This window comes from Phascolarctos cinereus, unplaced genomic scaffold (assembly GCF_003287225.1).
Source record: "Phascolarctos cinereus isolate Bilbo 61053 unplaced genomic scaffold, phaCin_HiC Scaffold_4;HRSCAF=312, whole genome shotgun sequence".
NCBI classification, from domain to species: domain Eukaryota; kingdom Metazoa; phylum Chordata; class Mammalia; order Diprotodontia; family Phascolarctidae; genus Phascolarctos; species Phascolarctos cinereus.
In genome coordinates this window covers 322585235-322607589 of record NW_027555847.1, presented here as the reverse complement: position 1 = coordinate 322607589, position 22355 = coordinate 322585235, and the positions used below count along the sequence as shown (strand labels likewise).

Below are 22355 nucleotides of genomic sequence, written 5' to 3'. Positions count from 1 at the left end.
TTTGCCTCAGTTTTCTCAGCTGTAAAATGAGCTGGAGAAGGAAATGGCAAACCACTCCATTATCTTTTTGCCAAGAAAACCCCAAATGGGGTCATGAAGAATCAGACATGACTGAAATGACTCAACAACAATAAAGAAATAGGGGGCAGCTAGGTGGCGCAGTGGATAGAGCACTGGCCCTGAATTCAGAAGGACCTGAGTTCAAATGCGGCCTCAGACACATAATGCTAGCTGTGTGACCCTGGGCAAGTCACTTAACCCCATTGCCTAGCCAAAAAACAAAAAAACAAAAACAAACAAAAAAACCCAATAAAGAAATAGAAAACCAGAGGGGGATCCTACAGTAGTCCGTGGTCACCCCCTTCCCAATCTCAGGGAGATTTATTTCCTTTAATGATCTCCCCCATGTTGCCTGCCACCTTATTCCTGAAAGGGATACCAGCCGGTGAGGACAGAGGTGAGAAGAAGGACAGGAAGAATAACGACCCAGCTGGGCTCCTGCCTCCCCGACAGTGTCTTCCCAATGAAATTTTTAATCCTCTCTAGGCCTTAGAGGCACACTCATTGCTCATTCTGTTTTCTGATGGTAAAGGAGGTATGGTTACTGTACTTCCTGTGAGTGCTTTTTGGCTGGGGAGATGATGATGATGATGATGATGATGATGATGTGTGTCTTTTCACTGTTACTGCACACTTTTGTCTTATTCTCCCAAGCTATGAGGGAGCTGCCCCCAGGCCTGGGCTTAGTTAGTATTCAGAGCAATTTTTGAAAAATTTCTTTCCCTTGTGCTTTGTAGATTTTGAATTATTTTAATATGACTAGACTTTCTTTTTAAAGACCTTGCCACTTTTTTTTTAAAGAAGTGCCTGTTTTTAGAGTTGATCTATTCTGCACAAGGCTCTCTTTGTTTTCTTTAGGCATAGAAAGGTGGTATGTGTGTGTGTGTTTTGTTTTGTTTTTTTTTTTTAGATCAAAGGCAGCCATCTCCCAAGAGCCAATATCTGGCCAAAAGGATCAGCCCCTAAGCAGAGCGGCGCATACTCTGTCATCCCCCCCCCCATATCACGAAGAAGAGAAAACTACTTCTGCTGCTTAGAGAAGATATGTTCAGTTCTCTCTTTAAGGTAGACAATAGTAGCTTACATAGAGTTGATTAATTCCAACTAAGACTGAATTAACTTTTTGGTTTTGCACTGATTACCTAGCATTATTTTATAAAGTTAGTAGTTTCAAGGTATTTGAAATTGAGTGAAGGAAGGCAAATTGATTCTTAAAAAGCACATAACCGAGTCAATGTGTGGGTTCCCTCTGCTTTTTTTTTTAACCTTCCAACTGATGTTATCTTATTCTTTTTATTCCTCATTTCATTGGTGTGGCAGTATATGCAGACATCTTGCTCATTAACTATGATCTTCTCCCACCCCCTCCAGGAAGTAACTAAGAAACATTTCCAGATAACATTTAAGCGAATACAGTCCACTTCATTATGCATGAAATCCTTGAGGGGAGCCAGTGTTTGCATTCACTCTTTGTATCCCCAGGCGCCTAGCGTGGTGCCTTCACTAGATTGAAGATTTAGAGCTCCAAAAGAACTTTAGCAGTCATCTAGACCTATCTCTTTTTTTTTTTTTTTTTTTTTTTTTGCAGATGAGAAAACTGAGTCCCAGAGATGTAAAGTGACTTGCCCAAGGTCACAGAGCCAGTATGTATCAGAGGCAGTACTTCCCTCAGTTTCCCCACCACCAAAGCCAACTCTCTTTACTGCTGCAGAGCTGCTTCTTGGCCCTCCCCTGTAGTGGGCACTTGAAATACATTTGTTAGATTGGAAGGAGAAGGACATTTTATAGTGGAGTCTTTGGGCAAGGAAGGATTCACAGAATGTTAATTTAATTTTAATTCAATAAACATTTATTAAGTGCCAGGCATAGTGCTAGGCCTGGGGATACAAATAAGTCTTTGCCCTCAAGGAGCTTACAGTCTAAAGGGGGAAGACAGAATACAAAAGGAAGCTGAAAAAGGGGGCACCAGGATGTATTGGGGGGCAGTCAACCGAGCGGAGCTGCTAGAGGAAAATGGAGAGTAATTTTACACCTAGAAAAAGTCCATTTTAGTCCAATCTCTGATTTTTTCAGATAGGGGAAACTGAGGCCCAGAGAGGGAAATTGACTAGCTCAAGGTCAGGCAGGTGGTGGCAGAGCTGGGACTAGAATTCAGATCCATTGGGGGTTTTTTTGGTTTATACTGAGTTGCCTGTTGACCTGGAGATGGGTGGGGATGGGTTAGCATTGTACATCAAGTGAGTTACAAAACCTTTTTTGTAGTTTAGTTTCAGGCCTTGCTTACTTCTCGCCGGGACTATTTTTAATAATTAATTCTTTTGCTTTCAGTATCTCCCCCTCTCCAATCCATTCTTCGATTAACTGCCAAAGTAATTTTCCTGGGACCTAGGACTGACCATGTCATTCCCTGATTCAACACCTAGAGTGGCTAGGTCACTGTAGAAAGAAATAGAAATATCTTCTACTGGCAGTTAAGATCCCCCCCCCCCAACCTTCCAACCTACTTTTCCAACTTTATTTTATGCTTCCTTTAACTTTTTTCATTCCAGCTCAATTGGACCATTTACTGTTCCCAAATTTCCTCCTACAATTTCCTACTTCTTTGGATGTTATTAATTAATCAGTCAATAAACATTTTTAAAGTTGCTATTTGTGCCAGGCACTGTGCTAAGCACTGGGGATACAAAAAGAGGCCAAAGACTGCCTTTGCCCTCAAGGAGCTTACGGTCTAATAGGGGAAACTACAAACATATGCAAACAAGCTATAGACTGGATAACTAAGAAATAATTACTAGAGAGAAACCAGTAGAATTAAGATGGACTGAGATAGACTTCCTGTAGAAGATGGGATGTTAGTTGGGCCTTAAAGGAAACCGGTAGGCAGAAATGAGGCTGGACCAGAACTGAGTGACAGAAGAACAGCAGGAGTCACCAGATCTAAGAGTGCCTGTAAAGTTTAAGAAGACTGGAAAGGTAGGAGGGGCCTAGTTTAGGAAGGGCTTTGAATGCCGGATCCTGCAGGAGACAGGAGAAGCCTCTGGACTTAATTGAGTTATTACTAGCACAAGCTGTTTCTTCTCAGCTCCGCACCTCTGTGGCTGGGCTGTACGCCGTCATCTCTGCCTGGAAGAAAATCATTCCCTTTCCTCAAGGCCCGGCTCTCCAGTCTGCTCCTGCCTGAGACTTTAGGATTGTTAATCTGGAGTAGGTGGGGAATTAAGAGACCCATTTTTTTTAATGTAATTTTTTTTTGAAAGAGACCCATCTTGTGCAACCTTCCTTCTTTTAAAGATGAGGAAATTTGCTTAGTCCCAGCAAGATTGAAGTGGCTCACCCAAGGCCAAAGAGCTAGGTGCTTTAGATGTGCATTTGAATTCCTTTCCTTTCTGGCCTACTGTTTTTTCTTTCCACTATATCAAAGCTGCTTCCCTTACTTTATATCTGTATTATCTGAAACATGATCTGTGTTCTCACATTTTCTTTCTTCTTGAAGCCCTTTTGTCTGAAACCCTGATCTCTCCTTTTTTTCCCCCCTTATTTTCTATTGAACATTTCCTCTGTCTTCTTCCCCTCTCTTCTCCCATTTAGATTATAAACTCTTGGAGGGACAAGGACTATTTCTCTGCACCCCCCCCCATTTTTATACTCTAGAACGAAGGCCTGGAGTCAGAAAGACTCATCTCTTTGAGTTCAGCCTCAGATGCTTACTTAGCTGTATGATGCTGGGCAAGTCACTTCACACTACTGGCCTCAGTTTCTTCATCTGTAAAATGAGCTGGAGAAGGAAATGGCAAACCATTCCATTATCTCTGCCCAGAAAGCCCCAGATGGGTAGGACATGACTGAACAACAACCCCAGCACTTCTGAGAATGCCCTCTGCTAGTTATCACTTAAAACGTGTTTGTTGAACGTTGTTAAGATGCCAGAGCAATAGCAGTATTTTATTTGATACGTTCACTTTATGTACAAAGATTCATTCTTTCAGTGGCAGATTGTGTATACTAGTGTTTTTTTATATGCTTATATTGAGATGCTTTAAATTTCTTTTCCTTGCCTTAGATTCTAAGAATGGTAAAATATGTGGTGTAGGTTGGCTGTCATTTTTTGTATAAAGTTTGTTTGTTCAAGCAGGCTGTTTTTCTTAACTGGCCTTAGTTGCCCCAGGTGAAACTGGCACATCACCGGAGACTGGGAAAATGTCTAGTGGAGTCCTTCACTTCTGGAGGTGGCATTTGGGGAATGGCAGACCTGTAGGAAAGGCAACTTCTGAATCATTTTGAATATTATTTTGTTTTTGTTCTGAACAAAAAATATACATTGACAAATAGGATCTTTACCCATAGAGAACAGAAAAAAGGAATGGATGTCTACACAAATCCGTTATGTTTATTGCATAAAAAATTCAGTATATTAGTTTAAAACTTGTTCTGATTCTTTGTCTCCTTCTGAACCTCCTATTCTCTTATGTACATTTTTACCTATTTATCTATCTATCATCTGTCTATCTTTCTGTATCTATTTTGAGGCAGCTGGGGTTAAGGGACTTGCCCAGGGTCACACAGCTAGTAAGTGTCTGAGGTCAGATTTGAACTTGGATCCTCCTGACTATTGGCTTGACACTGTATCCACTGTGCTACCTAGCTGCGCCTTTCTGTGCCTTTTTCAAACAAATGTTGAAATAACCCTCTTTTCTTTTTGTATCACTATTTCTAATCCCTCTTTTCTCCCAAACTCCACTCCTCCCTCCATTAAAAGCAAACAAACAACATTATCACAAGTGTAAGCATAGTTAAGCAAAACAAAGCCATGTCCAAAAAATTTCTATCTATTTACCCCTGAGTCTAAACCTGTCAGGCAGATGGTAGTGTCTGGTGTACTTCATCATTATTTCTCAGGTTATTATGGTTGATCATTGTATTGGTCGGAATTCTGATATATCAGAGCTGTGGTTTTTTTTTTTTTTTACAATGTTGGGGTTATTGTAGACATTGTTCTCCTGGTTCTGCTTATTTCATACTGCATCAGTTCCATGTAAGGCTTCTCAAGTTTCTCTGAATTCATCTACAGCCCAATAATATTCCATTATCTATATATACCTTAATTTAGTTAGCCATTCCCCAGCTGATGGACTCCCTCCTCTTCTTAGTTTTTGTACATATGTACACCTCCCTGCATTGGTAGAGAGGCAATTTCCTTACCTAGTAGTTCCCTGAACCAGTGAGGTCACAGACCTAACTAACTCCTACCTTATCCCCATGAGTTCTGACTCATTTTTGGTAATGGTCTTTCTTGCTAAAGGGTAAAAATGGGAACTGCTTGTTTACTATTATTACGTACTCCATACATTTCTTTTATAGTCTTTCCATTTTGAGATACAAAAAGTAAAAGGAGTTATCATTAGAAGCTTAGTTATTCTTCAGCATACAGGCTCACAGGATTGTAGATTTGGGGCTGGAGTTGCTGCTTGGGGCCTTCTAATTGAAGGCCCTTATTTTATAAAAAAGGAAACTAGGGTGGGGGAGGGGAGTGTATGTTGCCTAATGTCATAAAGGTATTAAGTTAACAAGACTAGGGTTTGAACTCAGAAACTCCAAATCCAGTGGATCTCTTTCTTCTGCCTCAAGTTGCCTCCAAGATGCCTTGATCCATAGCCCAATTAAGAAGCCTCAAAACCAGGCAGAGGATAGTGACTACACTTACTTGTGCGTCAGAGGAATTACTAGACCCATCCATCTAAGACAATTTGGCTTCAAGAAGAAAATCCCCAAACAAGATATGATGTCTAAAGAGCCTAGCCTGATGCTTATCTCAGCTTAGTAATATCCTGTTGAGTTACCCTGGGTTGTTCAATCTGTATTTCTACATTATTGACTAAGTCAGCGTCTCTCTTGAATTTGCTGTTGCTCGTGTGACTTGGCCAACTGAACGCAGAACGGAGATTTGTTGCTGAGTGATGTATATCAAGTTATAGACCCTGTGCCTTAGCTGGTGCTCTCCAAATATTTAAGTTACGATATTTTAAAGACCATTTTTATCGGCAGGGATATCCTCATGTCCTTTTGTTAGCATGTGGTTTGTTTCTCCCTCCATTTCTGCCCCTACCTTATAAAATAATCCGGGACACAGTAGATGGGGTGGAGCTTCACAACAGTGGTTGGCTTGATTACATAAAACATCTGTTTGAATTTTACAGGAAACAGGATTTTACATTTGGCTTTTCCTCAGCATTGTGCCTCATGAGATGAAAATTGAGCTTGTATTGAAGGAAAACAGCTGTTGTGGAAAAACTTAGTTACATTGAGCTTCTTAGTGTAGAATAAGATTTACATGGAAAAAAAAATCACTTTACAGTACAATGTGATTAGACAGCAGTCCCCCCCCCATCAGGAATGTCTAGTCAAAACAATTTTTTAAAAAATGGTTATGCATATACAGAGATGATTGGGAGAGATTAGCATATCAGACTTCTGTTTATATATATATTTTTAAATTATTTTTTAACATCATTGTAATTTTTCCCATGATCCCTCCCCCTCATAGAGAGACATCCCATGTAACAGTATTTTTTTAAGACAAAAAAAGAAAAATTAGCATAAGCAATCAATACATTGAAAACAGTCTGAAAAACATGTGAACTATGCACAGTATAGACCTTCTTCTGCCTCTGTGATGGGGTGGGCTGGGAGGTCTTCTCACATCTCTCTCTCTCTCTTTTTTTTTTTTTCTGGTGAGCCAATCCAGGGTTAAGTAACTTGACCAGAGTTATACAAGCTAGTGAGTATCAAGTGTCTGAGGTCACATTTGAACTCAGGTCCTCCTGACTCCAAGCCTGGAGCTGTATCTACTGCGCCACCTAGCTGCCCCACATCTCTTCTTTTGAGTCCTGCTTGATCTTTATAATTTTGCAACCCTCACTTTTTATTTTTGAGTGTGTGGCTGATCTTTCCATTTACATCATTGTAGTCATTGTGTGTGGTTTTTTTTTATTGATTCTTCTTCATTCGGCATCAGTTCTTGTGTATCTTCCATGTTTTGCTGTATCACATTCATAGTTTCTTACAGCACAGTATTATTCCATTAGGGCAGTTAGGTGGTGTAGTGGATAGAGTGCCAGACCTGGAGTCAGGACGACTCATCTCTCCGAGTTCAAATCTGGCTTTAGACACTTACTAGCTCTGTGACTTTGGGCAAGTCCCAGGGCAAGATCCTGTTTGCCTCAGTTTCCTCATCTGTAAAATGAGCTGGAAAAGGAAATGGCAAACCACTGCATGGAGTCATGGAAAGTTAGTCGTTGTTGTTTGTCCTTCGTTCCTGAAGAAGACCATGACATCAGGAAGGTGATGCCATGGCTTGCAAGTGAGTTGGATTTAAGTGAGGGAGGGCTGTGCAGAGTCACCAGCTTCACCTTCTCCTCGAGAGCCATCGGGTCCAGTGGCCAGATAGAGATCTGGACAGGTGGAGATGGCCCTTCATGAAACAACAATATTCTGTTGCATCCACATACCATGGTTTGTTTAGTTATTCTCCAATTGGTCGACGTTGACTTTGTTTCACTCTTATATAGCTTCATAAACAAACCAGGTCCATTTTGAATTCTAATCTATAGGGTCTTTATTGAATTTACATGGTTCGGTGTGTTCTTGTGGAATGTCTCCTCATGGATGGAAGGAGTCTGGTGAAGGCAAGAGTTTGGATAACTGGTCTAATCGCCCACGTTGGCTTCATTCTTGCCTAGAGTTTGAGTCTTATTAGGAGCATCAGGTGATATATTGGCAGCCAGTGGAAAGATGTCTGTTTTCTCTTGGCATCCACTGAATCATTTGGTTAATCTTCAGCAGGGGCAAGGGGGCAGATGTGATGTTACAGCACCATTAGCTTGTTTTATCTGCTGTCACATGATGGATGTTGATTGATAAATAATACAGGTTTCTGTAGGGCTTTATTTGTTGTTTTTCAGTCTGACTTCATGACCCCATTTTGGTGGTTTGCCATTTCCTTCTCTAACTCATTTTATAGATAAGGCAAACAGGGTGAAGTGACTTGCCCAGGGTCACACAGCTATCATTTTTTTCCCTGGTACATGCATTTTGGCCATTCTATTTTTTCTCTCTCAGTTCCTTCTTCTCTACCCAAATGCCTACCCATCTATTAAGGCTCAGCTTCATATCAGCCTCCTTAGTGATCATCCATACCACAGTGGTCTCTCCTTCCTTATAAGTCCTGTGGAGTACTTTGTGTCCATCCCAGGCTCCTTTGGCTCGCAGCATGAACTACCTTGCATTGTTAGTGATTTATTGGTAGTATTGGAAATAAGATCCGTAATCCCGAAATGTATACAAAATGTTCTCTTTCTCTAAAGTGTAAACCTAGTGAGGGCAGGGATAAGGATCTCATGCGTGAATGTCTCCCTAGCTTCTAATATGGTGCTGTATACAATTTGTGATCAATAAATGTTTGTTGCTGAATAAATATGTGAAAAAAGAAAGTGGAGAACATGGAGGGAGAGAAATGAACATGTAAAATAACTGGGCAGAAATGAAACTAATGTTATTATAGAAACTGTGTTTGGAGAGAAATAAAATTCAGATTTTTGAGGCCAGGAAACAAATAGGCATGTGCCTACTCGACTATAGTACATAACAACCATGCCTTTAGGTAAGGCTGACTCTTTTTAGTCCGTCAACAAGCATCTTATTAAGCAACTACTGTATGCTCTGCTCTGGGACATAAGGAAAGAATTTTAGCTCTCAAGGAGCTTATACTCTAGTGTTAGTGCCCATAAAGATAATGGAGGCAATAGCAGATAATGGGATGGGCACAAGTGTCATGGAGGTGGTGGTATGTGAGCTGTGCTCTACCTCTCTTCACCACCAAATGTTGGGTGTTTCTCATTGTGATTTCAGATAGATTTCAGTGACCTCTTCTTTAAAAAAAAAACCTTAAAAACACAAAAAACTTGACACTAATGTAAATTTTGGATGTCTTATTTTTCTACACTTCATTCTGAGTATATTGTTCCCTTCTAAGCTTTTTTTTATGTTTTATGTCTTTTATTTATTTCCTATTCTTTATAATACAATGGGGAAAAAAAGACTGGAAGCAGTGTTAGCAAACTGAGTCTATTAGAGGCCATATGTCATGTTCCATGCAAAGAAAGGTGTATTTTGTACAAAACAGGTCATTATAAATATCATTCTTTTGTTGCAGTAGTTTTTTCTGTCTGCATTGTTGTCCTCACTTTGTCTAAATTATGTGCTTTGCTGGATCAAGTCCCCACTTTTTTTTTTAAGGCAATTGGGGTTAAGTGACTTGCCCAAGGTCACACAGCTAGTGTCAAGTGTTTGGTGGGAGGTCTGGATTTGAACTCAGGTCCTCCTGACTTCAGGGCCAGTTCTCTATCCACTGCACCACCTAACTGCCCCTCAAGTCCCCACTTTTAAGGAATGACTGTCAGGAACTCGAATCAAGAAAACTCTTCTAGGTGAAGAATGATGGCCTTCAGAAATTAGGCTGGGAGTATGGGGAGCAATTTGGGTACCTATACCCAGTTTACCAGTCTAGATTACAGTCGTGAGTGATATTTTTTTCCTTCTGCAGAAGTGTTACAAACAAAATGACGTATCATACCAGTATAGTTGAAAAGCCTTTTCATTGTGCATAGAAAGAAACAGAAAAATAAAGCTTTTTTTCTTTTTTTTTGGTTAGGCAATTGAGGTTAAGTGACTTGCCCAGGGTCACACAGCCAGTAAGTGTTTTGGTCTGAGGCTGGATTTGAACTCAGGTCCTCCTAAATCCAGGGCCGGTGCTCTGTCCACTGCGCCACCTAGCGACCCTTATTTTTTTCTTGATAGACAATTGAGTCAGTGGTAATACTGGAAATGATTCACCAGGGCTTCTGACTCATGGTCTTGAATGTGGAGCCACAAGACTGTCTGTCATCCCTTTATGTAACTGCAAGAAAGAGACTCTTTCTTGCCTGGGACCAATAAGGAGAACCAGATGAATTGTGGAGGTACTTGACTGTTTTTTAATCACCAGGACCAAAGTGAAACCCTTCAGAGGTAGAAGTGGAAACAGGGGAGATAGAAGTAAAATTTCCTATCTTACAAAGAGGCCATTATAGCTTACAGACAAACTCTTCGCTGGCAGTTATTGATGGCATGTAAAAATCCTGAAGTGGGTCTGTTGGGCACAAAAGAAAGAAGGGAATCACTTCCCTTGGAACTCAGTAGTTATGGTTGGGAATCCTGAGAATCACTTATGGTGGTAACCAGTGGAATTGTTGACAAAAATCAGGCGCAACATGATTAGATGGAAACTGACTTACTTTTACCTGACAAACTTAGGTAACCCTTGATTTACCCACAATAATAGAAGGAAGTAGTGGCGTCTGTCATACAGAGGACTGGTCTTTGGATCACATAGTAGATGTGGTATAATTGAAATAAGTAGGAGCTATGGCACTATTTTTTGTCATTCAGTTATTCAACAAATACATTAGCTTTCTGTGTGTAAAGGCACTCCAGTTCCAGTGGAAAGGATAAATGAATAAGAGTCACTTCTGTTTTTTATTTTTTGAGACAGTCAAGGTTAAGTGTCTTGCCCAAGGTCACACAGCTAGTTAAGTGTCTAGTCCAGATTTGAACTCGGTCCTCCTGACTTCAGGGCCAGTGCTGTAGCCACTGAATCGCCTGGCTGCCCCAATAGTCACTTGTGTTAAACCTAATACATAAGTTCCCAAAGTGGGGGTCACCCCCTCCCAACAATCCAGGTGGTGGTAGTATGCAATGGGGTGGGGCATTGAATAAAAATAAGGGATGTGTGGAAGCATAAGGAAAGAAGAGAAGAGAATTTTGAAAAACCATTTGTACATGTTTTATCTGTTGTGTAACAGAGTTAAAATAATAATGATTACATTATTTATCAAAATACACACACAAAATTCAAGTTATAACAGATCAGTGGTCAAGTCCACCAATGGTCTTAACGAGCAAGTATCGGCAGGCCAGCGTGTGGGGCATTAACAAGAAGTCCAGCATGCATCGACCACAGTATGTGCATGTAATGACTTGTTTACAATATACTATATGGTTAAGTCATCACAATTTCAATGCAGGAAAAAACCCACAAATTTACAATAAATTACTAAATTTAAGATGCATCATTTTAAAAAAATGTTATATTATTGGAAATGACGCAAGTTTGAAAAAACAAAACAAAACCGTTAAAGAAAGTAGCTTTCCAGGGGGGTGCTGAGTAATTTTTTTTGTTGTTGTTGAAAAGGGGGCAGTGGGCCAAATAAGTCTGCGTTATGGCATAGTTCAGGAAAAAAGATAGGTACACAGATAATTACAGTCACAGAATCACAGAAACCCAGAGCCTTAAGGGACTCAGAGGCCATGTAGTCCACTTTCCTCATTGTAGTGATGAGGACGCTGAGATCCAGAAGATGAAGTGACTTGTGCCTCAGAGGTAGTGTTTGTACCTCAGGGACCCAATCTGGTTCTTAGCAACCATGGAGTTTGTGCCCAGCTCTTTGCTATCTGGGGTTTGACTTTTCCTGTCCCCTGCCAAAAACCTCAAGGCTTGGTTGTGAGGTTCCCAACCACTCTTGGTAAGCAATTACTCCTAGGTAGGTGGTACAATCAGTTGTTAAGTACATGAAGGGATAGTTAGAACTCTGAGAAGATACAGGATCATAAATTTTTAGAGGTGGGAGGGATATGTAAGAGATCATTTGGATTCAGTGCTGGAATGCTGGATGAAAAAAGAATTTAAGTGCTTACAATATGCTAAGCTCTGGAAGTAAAAATAGAAAAGAGAGTCTTGGCCCAGATGGAAAGGACTCATGGTCCTTAGGGTATAATGGCAAAGCAGATGTGAATGCTTCTTCTTAATGTCATTTCTACTGATTAAAATCTTATCAGTTTCTGTTGCTGAACCAGGAAGACTTGGGTCTGAATCCCACTTGAGATACTCAGTAGCTGTGTGACTCTGAGCAAGTCACTTAACCTCTCTGAACTTCATTGTCCTCAGCTATAAAATGGAAATAATAGTAGCACCTACCTCCTACGGTGGTTGTAAATATCAAATGAGATGTTTGTAAAGGAAACCTTAAAACACTGAATAAACATTCATGAAAGGCAGCAGGGTACAACAGAAAGGTTACACACATCCAATACTTACTCTGCTTCTTCTGACAATAGCATTTGTATGGTTTAGTGATTTAAGTTTTGCAAAGCATTTATAAATATAAATACTATCATTTGATACAGCAACCCTGGGAGATAGATACTCCTCAAAGGGCAGCTGGGTGGTGCGGTGGATAGATTGCCAGACCTGGAGTTCAAATCCTAGCTCAGACGTTTACTAGCTGTGTGATCCTGGGCAAGTCACTTAACCCTGTGTACCTCAGTTTCTCAGCTATAAAATGAAGGAAATAGCAAACAGGTCCAGTATCTTTGCCAGGAAAATCCCGAATGAGGTCCCGAAGGGTTTAGACACAATTGAGACAAGCAAACAATGAAAATCACCTTATGCCTGGTTTATTGCAATAGCTGCTGGTGGGTTTGCCTGTCTCAAGTTTCCCCTCAATCTAGTCCATTCTTTATTAAGCCACTAAAGTTATTTTCCTAAAGTGCAGGTCTGATTATGTGACTTTTCCCCGCCTTCCTCCCAGTAAAGCCCAGTGGTTCCCTGTTGCCCCCCAAGCAAATACAGAATTCTCTGCTTGTTGATCAGAGCCCTTCATACCTTTGATCCGGTAACAGTGGCTCACTCTATCTCATAGCAGGGGGCATTTTCTCTGGCTGTTGTCCATGCCTGGAATACTGTCCTTCATTGTCTCTGAGGGATTCACTGGCTTCCTTCAAGTCCCTGTTAAAATTCCTTTCACAATCCTTCCTCTAGCACCTTTTCTCTTTTAATTATTTCCTGTTTTTTCCCCTCTATATATAGCTTATTTGTACATATTTGCTTGTCTTCCCCATTGTGAGCAGGGACAGTATTTTGTCTCTTTGTATCTCCAGTGCTTAGCATGGTGCCTGACACATAGTAGGCCCTTAAGAAAAATTTGTTGACTGATTTTACAGACGAGGAAACTCAGGCAGACAAGTTTAATGACTTGTCCACGATCCTACAGCTGAGTATTGAAGTCCGCTCTTCCTGACTTCAGGTACAGAGCTCTATCCACCAGGACACTTAACTTTGAATCGTTTCATCTTTCTAGGCCCTAATTTCCTTATCAGCAAAATGAGGGGGTTGAAGTAGGTGACTCATAGGGGCCTTTTCAGCCCTAGATCTGAGGTCCTATGATTCCCTCACAAAGGCCCTTGGAGTCAGTGGTTGGGGATTGTGAGGTAAATGACTTGTCTTCACACAGCTGGGTCTCTGGACTTCAGCCCAGGCCTCGGAATTGTCTTGTTTGCTTTCTGGGCTCAATTACTTTCTTATGGTGATAGCCGGGAAAACAGCCACACATTTTTGAGCCCAAAGCTAAGCAGCCTGCTGAACTAGAATCTGGGCTAAAAATTCTATGAAAGGGAAGTATCCTAGGACATCAAGACCATTGATATTCACTCTGGGATGGGATGGAGGAGAAAGGAACTCCAACACCATCCCCAGTAGCTGGGCTCCTAAATCCTGCCTCCAGTTGTGGCATAATACAATGGGTCTGCCTTCTTTGGAATTAAGGTGGCTAGCCACCTAGCTTAATTAGATCACCAGTGTCAGGCTTAGGGAGTTTTGAAGCAATTTAAAAATAGCCCTGTTCTTATATGAGTAACACTAGGAAATAATTAGAAACAGCTTCTTCCAGGTGAGGGCCCTTGAAGTCTGCTTCTCCTATGGTTGGGAACTTGTCTACTCAAATCACCTGGAGTAGGGGTTGGGATGTGGGAAGAGACAGAACTTTCCATTATTTTCCTATGGAGGAAAATGGAATAGTAGGTAGGCTCCCCCTCCCCCAGACCCTCAGTCTTTGTTTTCTGTGGCTGAGCTCACCACCCCTGCCCCTTCTGCCCTTTCTTAGGGTCTGCCTCTCCATTTGTCTGGCTGCCCTGCAGTCTTCCTTCTGTTCTTTCTGCCTGGGGAAGTCTTCCACCACGTTGCTTTGTTGTAATTTGGGCTCTGATCTGGAGCACTGCCTCTTAGTCTGTGAGTGAGCCGGCCCAGCTACTTTGATGGTTATTTGCCTCTCTGCCCTCTCTCCCTCTCCATATTCCTTGGTAGCCTCAGCAACTCTTTCCACACTTTGTGACCTAGGTTTCTATTTAGATCTGACACCTGCTTTATTAAACTTAAAATGAGGCACGTGCCCTTTTGAGTAATTTAATTAAACTAATTTAAATCTCAAAGATGACAGACCCAAATCTTTGTTTACATTTTGTTCAGAGCTTCTAGACTAGGAAAGGGAACATCCTTTCTGAGATGATGTGAGGTGGTTTAGAGAAGTTTCAGGTGGTTGCTAGTTTTTTGCTGGGCCACTTTGGGGAAGTGTGGTTAATGAATTGAGACTTGGTTGCAAATTAGTTTAAACAAATTCTGTTCAACCAAAAGTCCAGCTACAAATAGTTCATGGGATGGGGTGGGGAAGAGGTGCCCAAGAACAGGTAGAAACTTAACAAAAAAAAAGACAAAAAACTCTGGGATTTTTTTTAATGTTCTTTGTAGTAAAGCAACCCTGTCCAACTTGTTCTTTCTCTTCTCTAGGCGTGGAGAAGGAAGCTAAGGGTATAAGTGATAGAAAAGCAAACAGGCAGTCCCTTTTGTCTTTGTCAGTCCACTTTAACCAGGTGAGCAGAGAGCCTGGATCTTATAGGCATTTTTATGTGAAGAGATTGTGAAACCCAGCCTAGTAGTGTTTGAACTTTGTATTTAGACTAGCAAAGGCAGTTAGGAAGGAATGTTTTAATCTTCACTGCCCCAACTAGTAGATTAAGATCTCTTGTTAGATTTTAAAAAAATTTTAAATTAAATTTTATTTTCAAACCAGTATCGGTCATCTTTCCCCTTCCTGTCCCACCCCCCTTGGGAAAGCAAGAAAAACAAAACCTGCTACAAGCATCTATAATCAAACAAAACAAAATTTCTTCATAGGCTCTCCCTCTCTACATACATGCACACTTACATACACACCTATCTGTCTCTCTATCTGCATTCTGAGCCCATCAGAAGGTGTCCTCAGGAATTGTAGTAGGTCATTCTGTTGATTGGAGTTCCAAAATTTTCTTTCTTTCTTTTTTAATATTTTGTTTTAATCAGTCAAGATCCACCTTCTCATCCTCCCATTCTAACATTCCCATCACTATTGAGAACCCAGGAAAAACAAAGCCCATTACAAAGATGTATATCAAATCAAATCAAAACAACTTTCCACATTGGCCGTGTCCTAAAAAATATTTATCTCATTCTGCATTCTGAGTCCTTCATCTTTCCAATATGTGGTGAGCAAGTAGCACATTTCCCCATTAGTGCTCTGGAATCCTGATTGGTCATTACTCTGATTAAGAGTTCAGCACAATAATATTCCATGACATTTATAAATCATAGCTTGTTGTTCATCCATTCCACAGTTGATGTGTGTTCTCTCAGATTCCTATTCTTTGACCCCTCAGAAAGAGCTAATTTTTTTTCTGTATGCCCTTAGGATGTATTTTCCTTAGGACTAATCCCTTTCTTAATCCCCCTCTCCCTTTTCTCTCCTATTTCACTATTGAGTGAAATGTTACACTGTATTCCTAGATATTCTCCCACTATAGTGAGGGATGATTACCAATCAGCTGTCATGCAATCCGCAAGTATCTATTGAGCCTCTGCTGTGTGCTAAGAAGTACAGTGCTCCCTGCTTGGGACACAAGAGCAAAGAATAAAGCCGTTTTATTCAGATGTGTGTATGGTGGAGAAGCAAGCATTTACTTGTGCCTACTATGTGCCAGGCATGGCATAAGTGCTTTACAAATACTGTCTCACTTTATCCTCACAACACTCGTGGGAGGCAGGTACTATTTTTTACTTACAATTTCTTTTTCAAATATTTGAGGAAACCAAGATGGAGTTTACGCATTTTGCTCAGGATCACACAGTTAGTTAAGTATCTGAGGCTGGGTTTGAACTCAGGTTTTCCTGACTCCAGGTCCAGCAATCAATCTACCTAGCTACCTAGCCACATCTGGGGGGGGGAGCAAGTATATATATATATAAATATGTAGAGCATAAATACAAAGAGAATAGTAAGGTATATCAAGTAGTTAAGTATTAGGTAGTTTGGGAGGGAGGGCACTAGAAGTTGGCATGAGAAACTGTTGGACAAGTAAACACACTGACTACGCCATTTTTTAGAAAGAGACACGGGAGAGCTTCTAGCATCTCTCTCACTAGCAGGCTTGATTTTGATCCGGTCAGATGGGAAGACAGGAATGGAGTCATAATAAGGGGTTAAATAAGCTTACTTATTCTAGTCTAGTCTTCTTAAAGGGAGTTTGCTGATAATGGGAGCACCACCTCCTACAGCATTCCGTTCCCTCACAACCCTTCTCGCAGGGGCCAGCATGAAGGGGGGGGCAATAACCCCTCTGTCTCCATGGTGTCAGTCAAGACCTGCACACCTTTGCACTCCCCTAAATCCCCTCATGCCTCAGTAGGAGCTGGTTGAGGCAAATACACGGATTTCCCCTCCCAAGCCTTGATGGGGGCTGGTCAAGGCATGAGCAGCATTCAGCCTGCACATTCAGTCCCATGGGGGTCTCTAGTCACTGACCCACTTGCTTTATAGAGCAACAGACAAAGAAGGCACATTGCCAGCAGTTGCCTCACAATTTTACATCACTTCATCCCTGTATCTACTGCACAAGTGTGGTAGAAACTGTTTTGAACCGTGATCGTGAGAACTCATGTCTAACACCTGGGAAGTAGAGATTGTTATGGCTATGGATCCTGGGAAGAAAACTCTTAAGAAAGAGTAACAAAAAATACACTTTGCACACACTAAAATTACTTACAGAAACTTCATGCCCAAAATGGAGCTGGAGCAACTAGGTGTTAAAAGAGGAGAAGGGACTCTCTGAGGTGGAGGAAAGAAGGGGTGTGTGTTCCAAGCACATGAAATGACCGAGATAGGATAGTGAGTGTCCAGTGTGAGGAGCAAGAAGAAAGCCTACGTGCCCTTCCTGGTTCTCTCAATATCTGTGTAAAGTTAGGGTTAAAATACCTGGATCAGGGGGAGGTTAGCACTGAGTTGGGTTGACATACCGTTGGTTTGGGTTTTAATCATTGCTCTGGAGCTCCATCTTTAGAACTGGCTTTGGTTTACATTTAGCTATTGTATTTTTTATTTGAAAAGGAAGGAAAATATCTTCATCCCTCTGTCAAATATACCCCTAATTTATAGCTTAAACTGGTGTTTCCCCAGTTTCTCCTACTGTGTTGTAGTCTGATGCTAGTGTTATTTTCCCTTCTAAAATAGTATTTATAAAATAAAGCATTTTAGAGTATACCCCACCCCATACACACTATAATAGCAATTTCTCAGCATAGCGGTAGGCTTACTTTCATCTTACCTTGCTCCTAAAATTTCTCCACCTTCCTTTTTAAGCGGTCTGAAAACCTTAAAACATTGGGGTGGACCCCTTGCACCACCATTTATGGTTTTTAAAAAATATATATTTATTCACGGCCTAAAGTGTTGAATGGTCAAGTGAGTTTGGTAATTGAGCTCCCACCAAATTCACAGGTTATCTTTTTCAGAAGTGAATGTGGAACTGGAAAACCTGGAGTTTTGAAGTAGTATCTATATCCTAAAAGCATCTCCTGTTATTTTTTTCCTTTGATATCCCACCCCCAGTCCTCTTTGGTGAGAAGGAGGGATGTTCCTGTGATAACAAAAGGCATCACATCAGAGAGGTTGCTGATTGTGGAAAGTTGAGGCAATTGGCTTGCCCGCATCGTGCCCCCCCCCCAGTTCTTCAAGACAGTTCAGGGGATTTTTATCTCTTATGTTTAATTTACATATTAGATGATTTATAGAGGAGGCTTTCTTGCCAAGTTTTACTAGGAAGAGGGAACTGAGGAAAAACTGTCCTTGCTCATAAAAAAATAGGGTGGAAGATTAAATTGAGCAAGCAAGTGGCTAGATTAGCTGCAGATGTCTTGGGAAGTTCTATTAAAAAGGGTCTCCATGGACCCAAAACAAGGAAAATTCGTATTTGTGTGAAGTGGGACCTTGAACTAAAACTCATTTATGTGAAATGGATAAGCTCCTAGGAAAACAAAATGTCCAAGTCATAAAATACTTTATGGAAACTTTATGAAGCATTTTACAGCAGAGCAGTAACTTCAGAGACATGAAAAATTATCTTAAGTTATAAAATATGAGGAATTTGCCCTTGGAGGGTATTTTATTCCTTTATAAACAAGCAGGTGTACAAAAAAGAAACCAACAAAAAAATCCCAACCACTTTTCATTTACTCTTAAACTGTGATTGGAGAAAATGTTGATTTTTTTACTCCCTAAATCTCATCGTTGTAAGGGACCTCAGATGTCTTCTAGGACATCCTGTAGCTGAACAGATCTCTCCCTCCCAGCCTCTAACAACATTCCCAACAAGTGGTTTTCTAGTCTCTGCCTGAAAAACTCAAATGAGCAGGGGCCCACTCTTCCCAGAGGCAGCCCATTTCCCTTCAGGATAGACATGTTATGATTTTTCCCATCCACCACACTGAAATCGGCTTCTCTGCCATTTTTATCTGTTCTCTCCAGTTCTGGTCTCTAGGGCTAACAGAGACCAGGTCTAATCCTTCACATTCCCTGACTGATGCTCATATCGTATGATCTTGATATATCTTGATATCTCTTCTCTGAATACTATCTAGGTTATCAAGATCTTGCCTAAACTATTCCACAAAGAACTAAATAAGGTAGTATGTATAGATCTGGACTGATCAAAGCAAAGCAGAGCAGGACAGAGCACAATTGTATCATTGCCTCTTTATTCCTGGACACTGTTCCTTTCAATGCAGCCAGATACCTTATTAGGTTTCTTGGCCACCATATCATAATGTTGGCTTATGTGAGTTTTTAGACCACTAAAATCCCAGCTCTTTTCCAGATAGATTGTTTTCTTACCCATATCTTCCTCATCATGTAAAGTTGCCTTTTTTTTTAAACTCAAGTATGAGACTTTACACTTACTCGTATTACATTTCAACTGTTTTTATTGATATTGTTTGTTTTGATACCACCTAGATTTTGCTTTGTATTCCTCTTTATGACACTCCTAAAGAATCATACCTTATAACAAGAGTTTTAAAAAGAAAAAGAGAAAAAAGCAATGAAAATGATCAATACTTCTGGAAAAAAACCCTGTATATGTGTAGGTGGTATTCCATACCTTTAGACCCCTGACTTCTGCAAAGGAGTGGGGAGAGGTATCTCTTCTTTGGGACCAACTTTGTACGTTGTTCCAGTTGTTTTGTGGTGGCTATTCCTTCCATTTATGTTATCTTGGGCATTGTATATATTGTTTCCATGTCTGTGCTTCACTTTTCATTATTTCATGGTAGTCTTTCCATACTTTTGAATTCACCATGTTTATCATTTCTTATAATATTCCATTACCTTCATGTACCACCAACCTTCATGTGCCACCATTCGCTTTTGATTTTTTTTCCCTTGCTTTTTGGTGAGGCGATTGGGGTTAAGTGACTTGCCCAGGTCACACAGCTAATAAATGTTAAGTGTCTAAGGCTGGATTTGAACCCAGGTCCTCCTGACTCCAAGGCCAGAGCTCTATTCACTGCGCCATGTAGCTGCCCTGCTTTTTTTTTTTTGGTGTGTGATTCCTCTTTCCACTTACACTGTTGTAGGCATTGTATATATATATATGTATATATTTTGTCTCTGCTTTCTTTCCTCTGCATCATCAGTTCATATAGATCTTTCCATGTTTCTCTGTATTCATCACATCATTTCTTACAGCACACTGCTATGGCATTGCATGCATACACACTACCAGTTGCTGATCATTCCTCACCTGATGGGCATCTGCTTTGTTCTCAGTTCTTTGCTACCGCAAAAAAGTACTGCTCTATTTTGGTTCACATGGATGCTTTTCTTTTTGTCAATGATTTCCTTGGGGGGAAATAGATATTATCACATAATTCTAAATTGCTTTTCAGAATAATACCAGTCAGACCAGCAATGCATGAGTGTGCCTGTCTTTCTGCAACTACTCCAACATTCATTTTCATCTGTTTTCTTTCCCATTATGCTGGCTGTGTGAGATGAAGCCTGAGATTTGACTTATTTTGCATCTATTTCTCTTATTGTCAGTGGTTCGGAGCATTCTTCTAGATGGTTGTTTAATAACCTACAATTCTTTTATTCATATCCCTTGAGTACTAATCAATTGGAAAATAGCTTTTAGCTTTACAGATTAAATTTTGTCTTAGTAGATTTGGTCTGACATTTCTGCCTGTAAGGATCTTTTTTTGGATCCTCACCCTGCCATCCCTTGTGTTAGCTCTTTCTCCAATTTTCAGGTCATCTGCCAATTTGATGGGCATGCTTTTATCCAAACCATTGATTAAAATGCTAAATAGCGCAGGGCAAAGGGCAGATCCCTCTAAGTGAACGTACAATGATTAATCACTGCCTTTTGGGTCTGACCATTCAACTGGTCAGTTTACCCAATGGAACTGTTGTCTAACCTGTACCTCTCCTTCTTTCAATTAGAATAATGTGAAAGTGCTTTGTTAAAATCTGGCTCAGTTACATGTATAGCATTCCTATGACTGCCAGTCTAGTAACCCTGTCAGAAAAGGAAACGAGTTTAATCTGGCATGACCTGTTCTTGAGGAAGCTGTATGTACTTTTTAGGATTGCCACTTCCTTTTCTGGATGTTCACTAACTTTCCCTTGAATAATAATATCTGATTTCCAGAGAAATTCTATGAGTCAAGTTATTGGCCTATAGTTGTATAGGCAGGGCAGGCCTTCTCCAGAGGCATGTGTAATTCTGTTATGCTTCACAATCCTGGTATCCTGGATTTAGGCCTGGAAGGACCCCATCAGAGGCCTCATGGGCCAGGCCCCTCATTTTACAGATGAGAAAAATGAGGCCTAGTGACTCAGTCATGCAAGTAGATACTCTTTATCTAAATCTGGACTTCTGTGTTTTGAACCATGATCATCCTTTAAAAAGATCATGAGGCGCACCGAAGTATCTGGTCCTTTAAGTATTTCAGCATCTTGGCTTAGTGACTTGGTTCCCAGAGGAGATGGGTGACTTTTCTCCTTACTAATATTGTATCTCAACTCTTTAGTAATAGGGATCATTTCTGTTCTATTCTTTCCAGTCCAAAGACATTCTCCCTACCATCAGAAGTGCAATGCCAGGCACATAGAGAAACCCTTAGTAAATGTCTGTTCATTGATCTGTTATCATCATTTCTTTTATGTAGCCATGAGGACTCACTGTAGAAATGCTGAACATAGTGTGGGCGCCTGGTCTGAATAGCCCACTGTATCTCAGAACTCCATGGGTGTGGACCACTATACTCAGCCCCAGTCCCCCTTGAGTGACCTGAGTGTCAGTTCTTCAGAAACTGTGATTACATGCTGTTCATCACCACCAGAATAATGTTAGAAAAGATGGGTCTTTATTTCAGGGAGACTCATGGAATCATTAAAAGAACTATAATTAATTACCTAAAAGCAATCCATCCCATTCTCCTCCTTTTGCCCCATTCTGAGCATACTGAGCTTTGATGTCCATCAAAATGCATGCCATAGTTTGGAAAACAGGCTTTTTTTTTTATCTGTTTTTCCCTTTGTGGATAAAGAGGCTGAATTCTTGAGTGATTATTACAAATATCATTTAAGAGGCTCAGAAATGTTCCAAGCTTGATATAGTCAGCATGATATCATTCATATATCACAGCCTATGAAGGACCTCTCCATCTGCAAGGAATCCCTTTCCCATTTGGGCTCTGTAATGGATCTGCCCCATGATGATAGAAGACATCTTTGGCAAGCATTTGTCTCCCAGTTTTGTCTCACTTAATATTAACCATTAATCCATTAAGTGAATTAAAAACCCGCTACCTACTACTTCTGTGCCTCATCCTATTGCCACTGTGCTGTGGCGACCCGGGTTCTTGGAGGCATTGCCAGCAGAATGCAGACCCTGGCCCTTTCTCCAATGCTGGAAAGGCTTAGAACAAGATCCTAGCAGTAGGTGGTCTGCTTAGCTAAGTGGAGCAGCATAGTGTAAGTACTAGCTGCGTAGGGATGAATTAT

The 22355-nt window shown here is 40.7% G+C and overlaps 1 protein-coding gene across 2 annotated transcripts in view; it reads left to right on the top strand.

Annotated features, from left to right (window-relative positions):
- Nucleotides 1-22355, top strand: part of SERINC5 (serine incorporator 5) — a 114485-nt gene that overhangs the window by 3591 nt on the left and 88539 nt on the right. The window contains exon 2 of one of the 2 annotated variants that reach the window (XM_020998427.2): nucleotides 971-1125. The exons of the other annotated variant lie outside the window; for it this stretch is intronic. Coding sequence (XP_020854086.1) covers nucleotides 1105-1125 — 21 coding nt within the window. The 5' untranslated portion in view covers nucleotides 971-1104. The remainder of the gene's footprint in view (nucleotides 1-970; nucleotides 1126-22355) is intronic. 2 annotated transcript variants of the gene reach the window in all.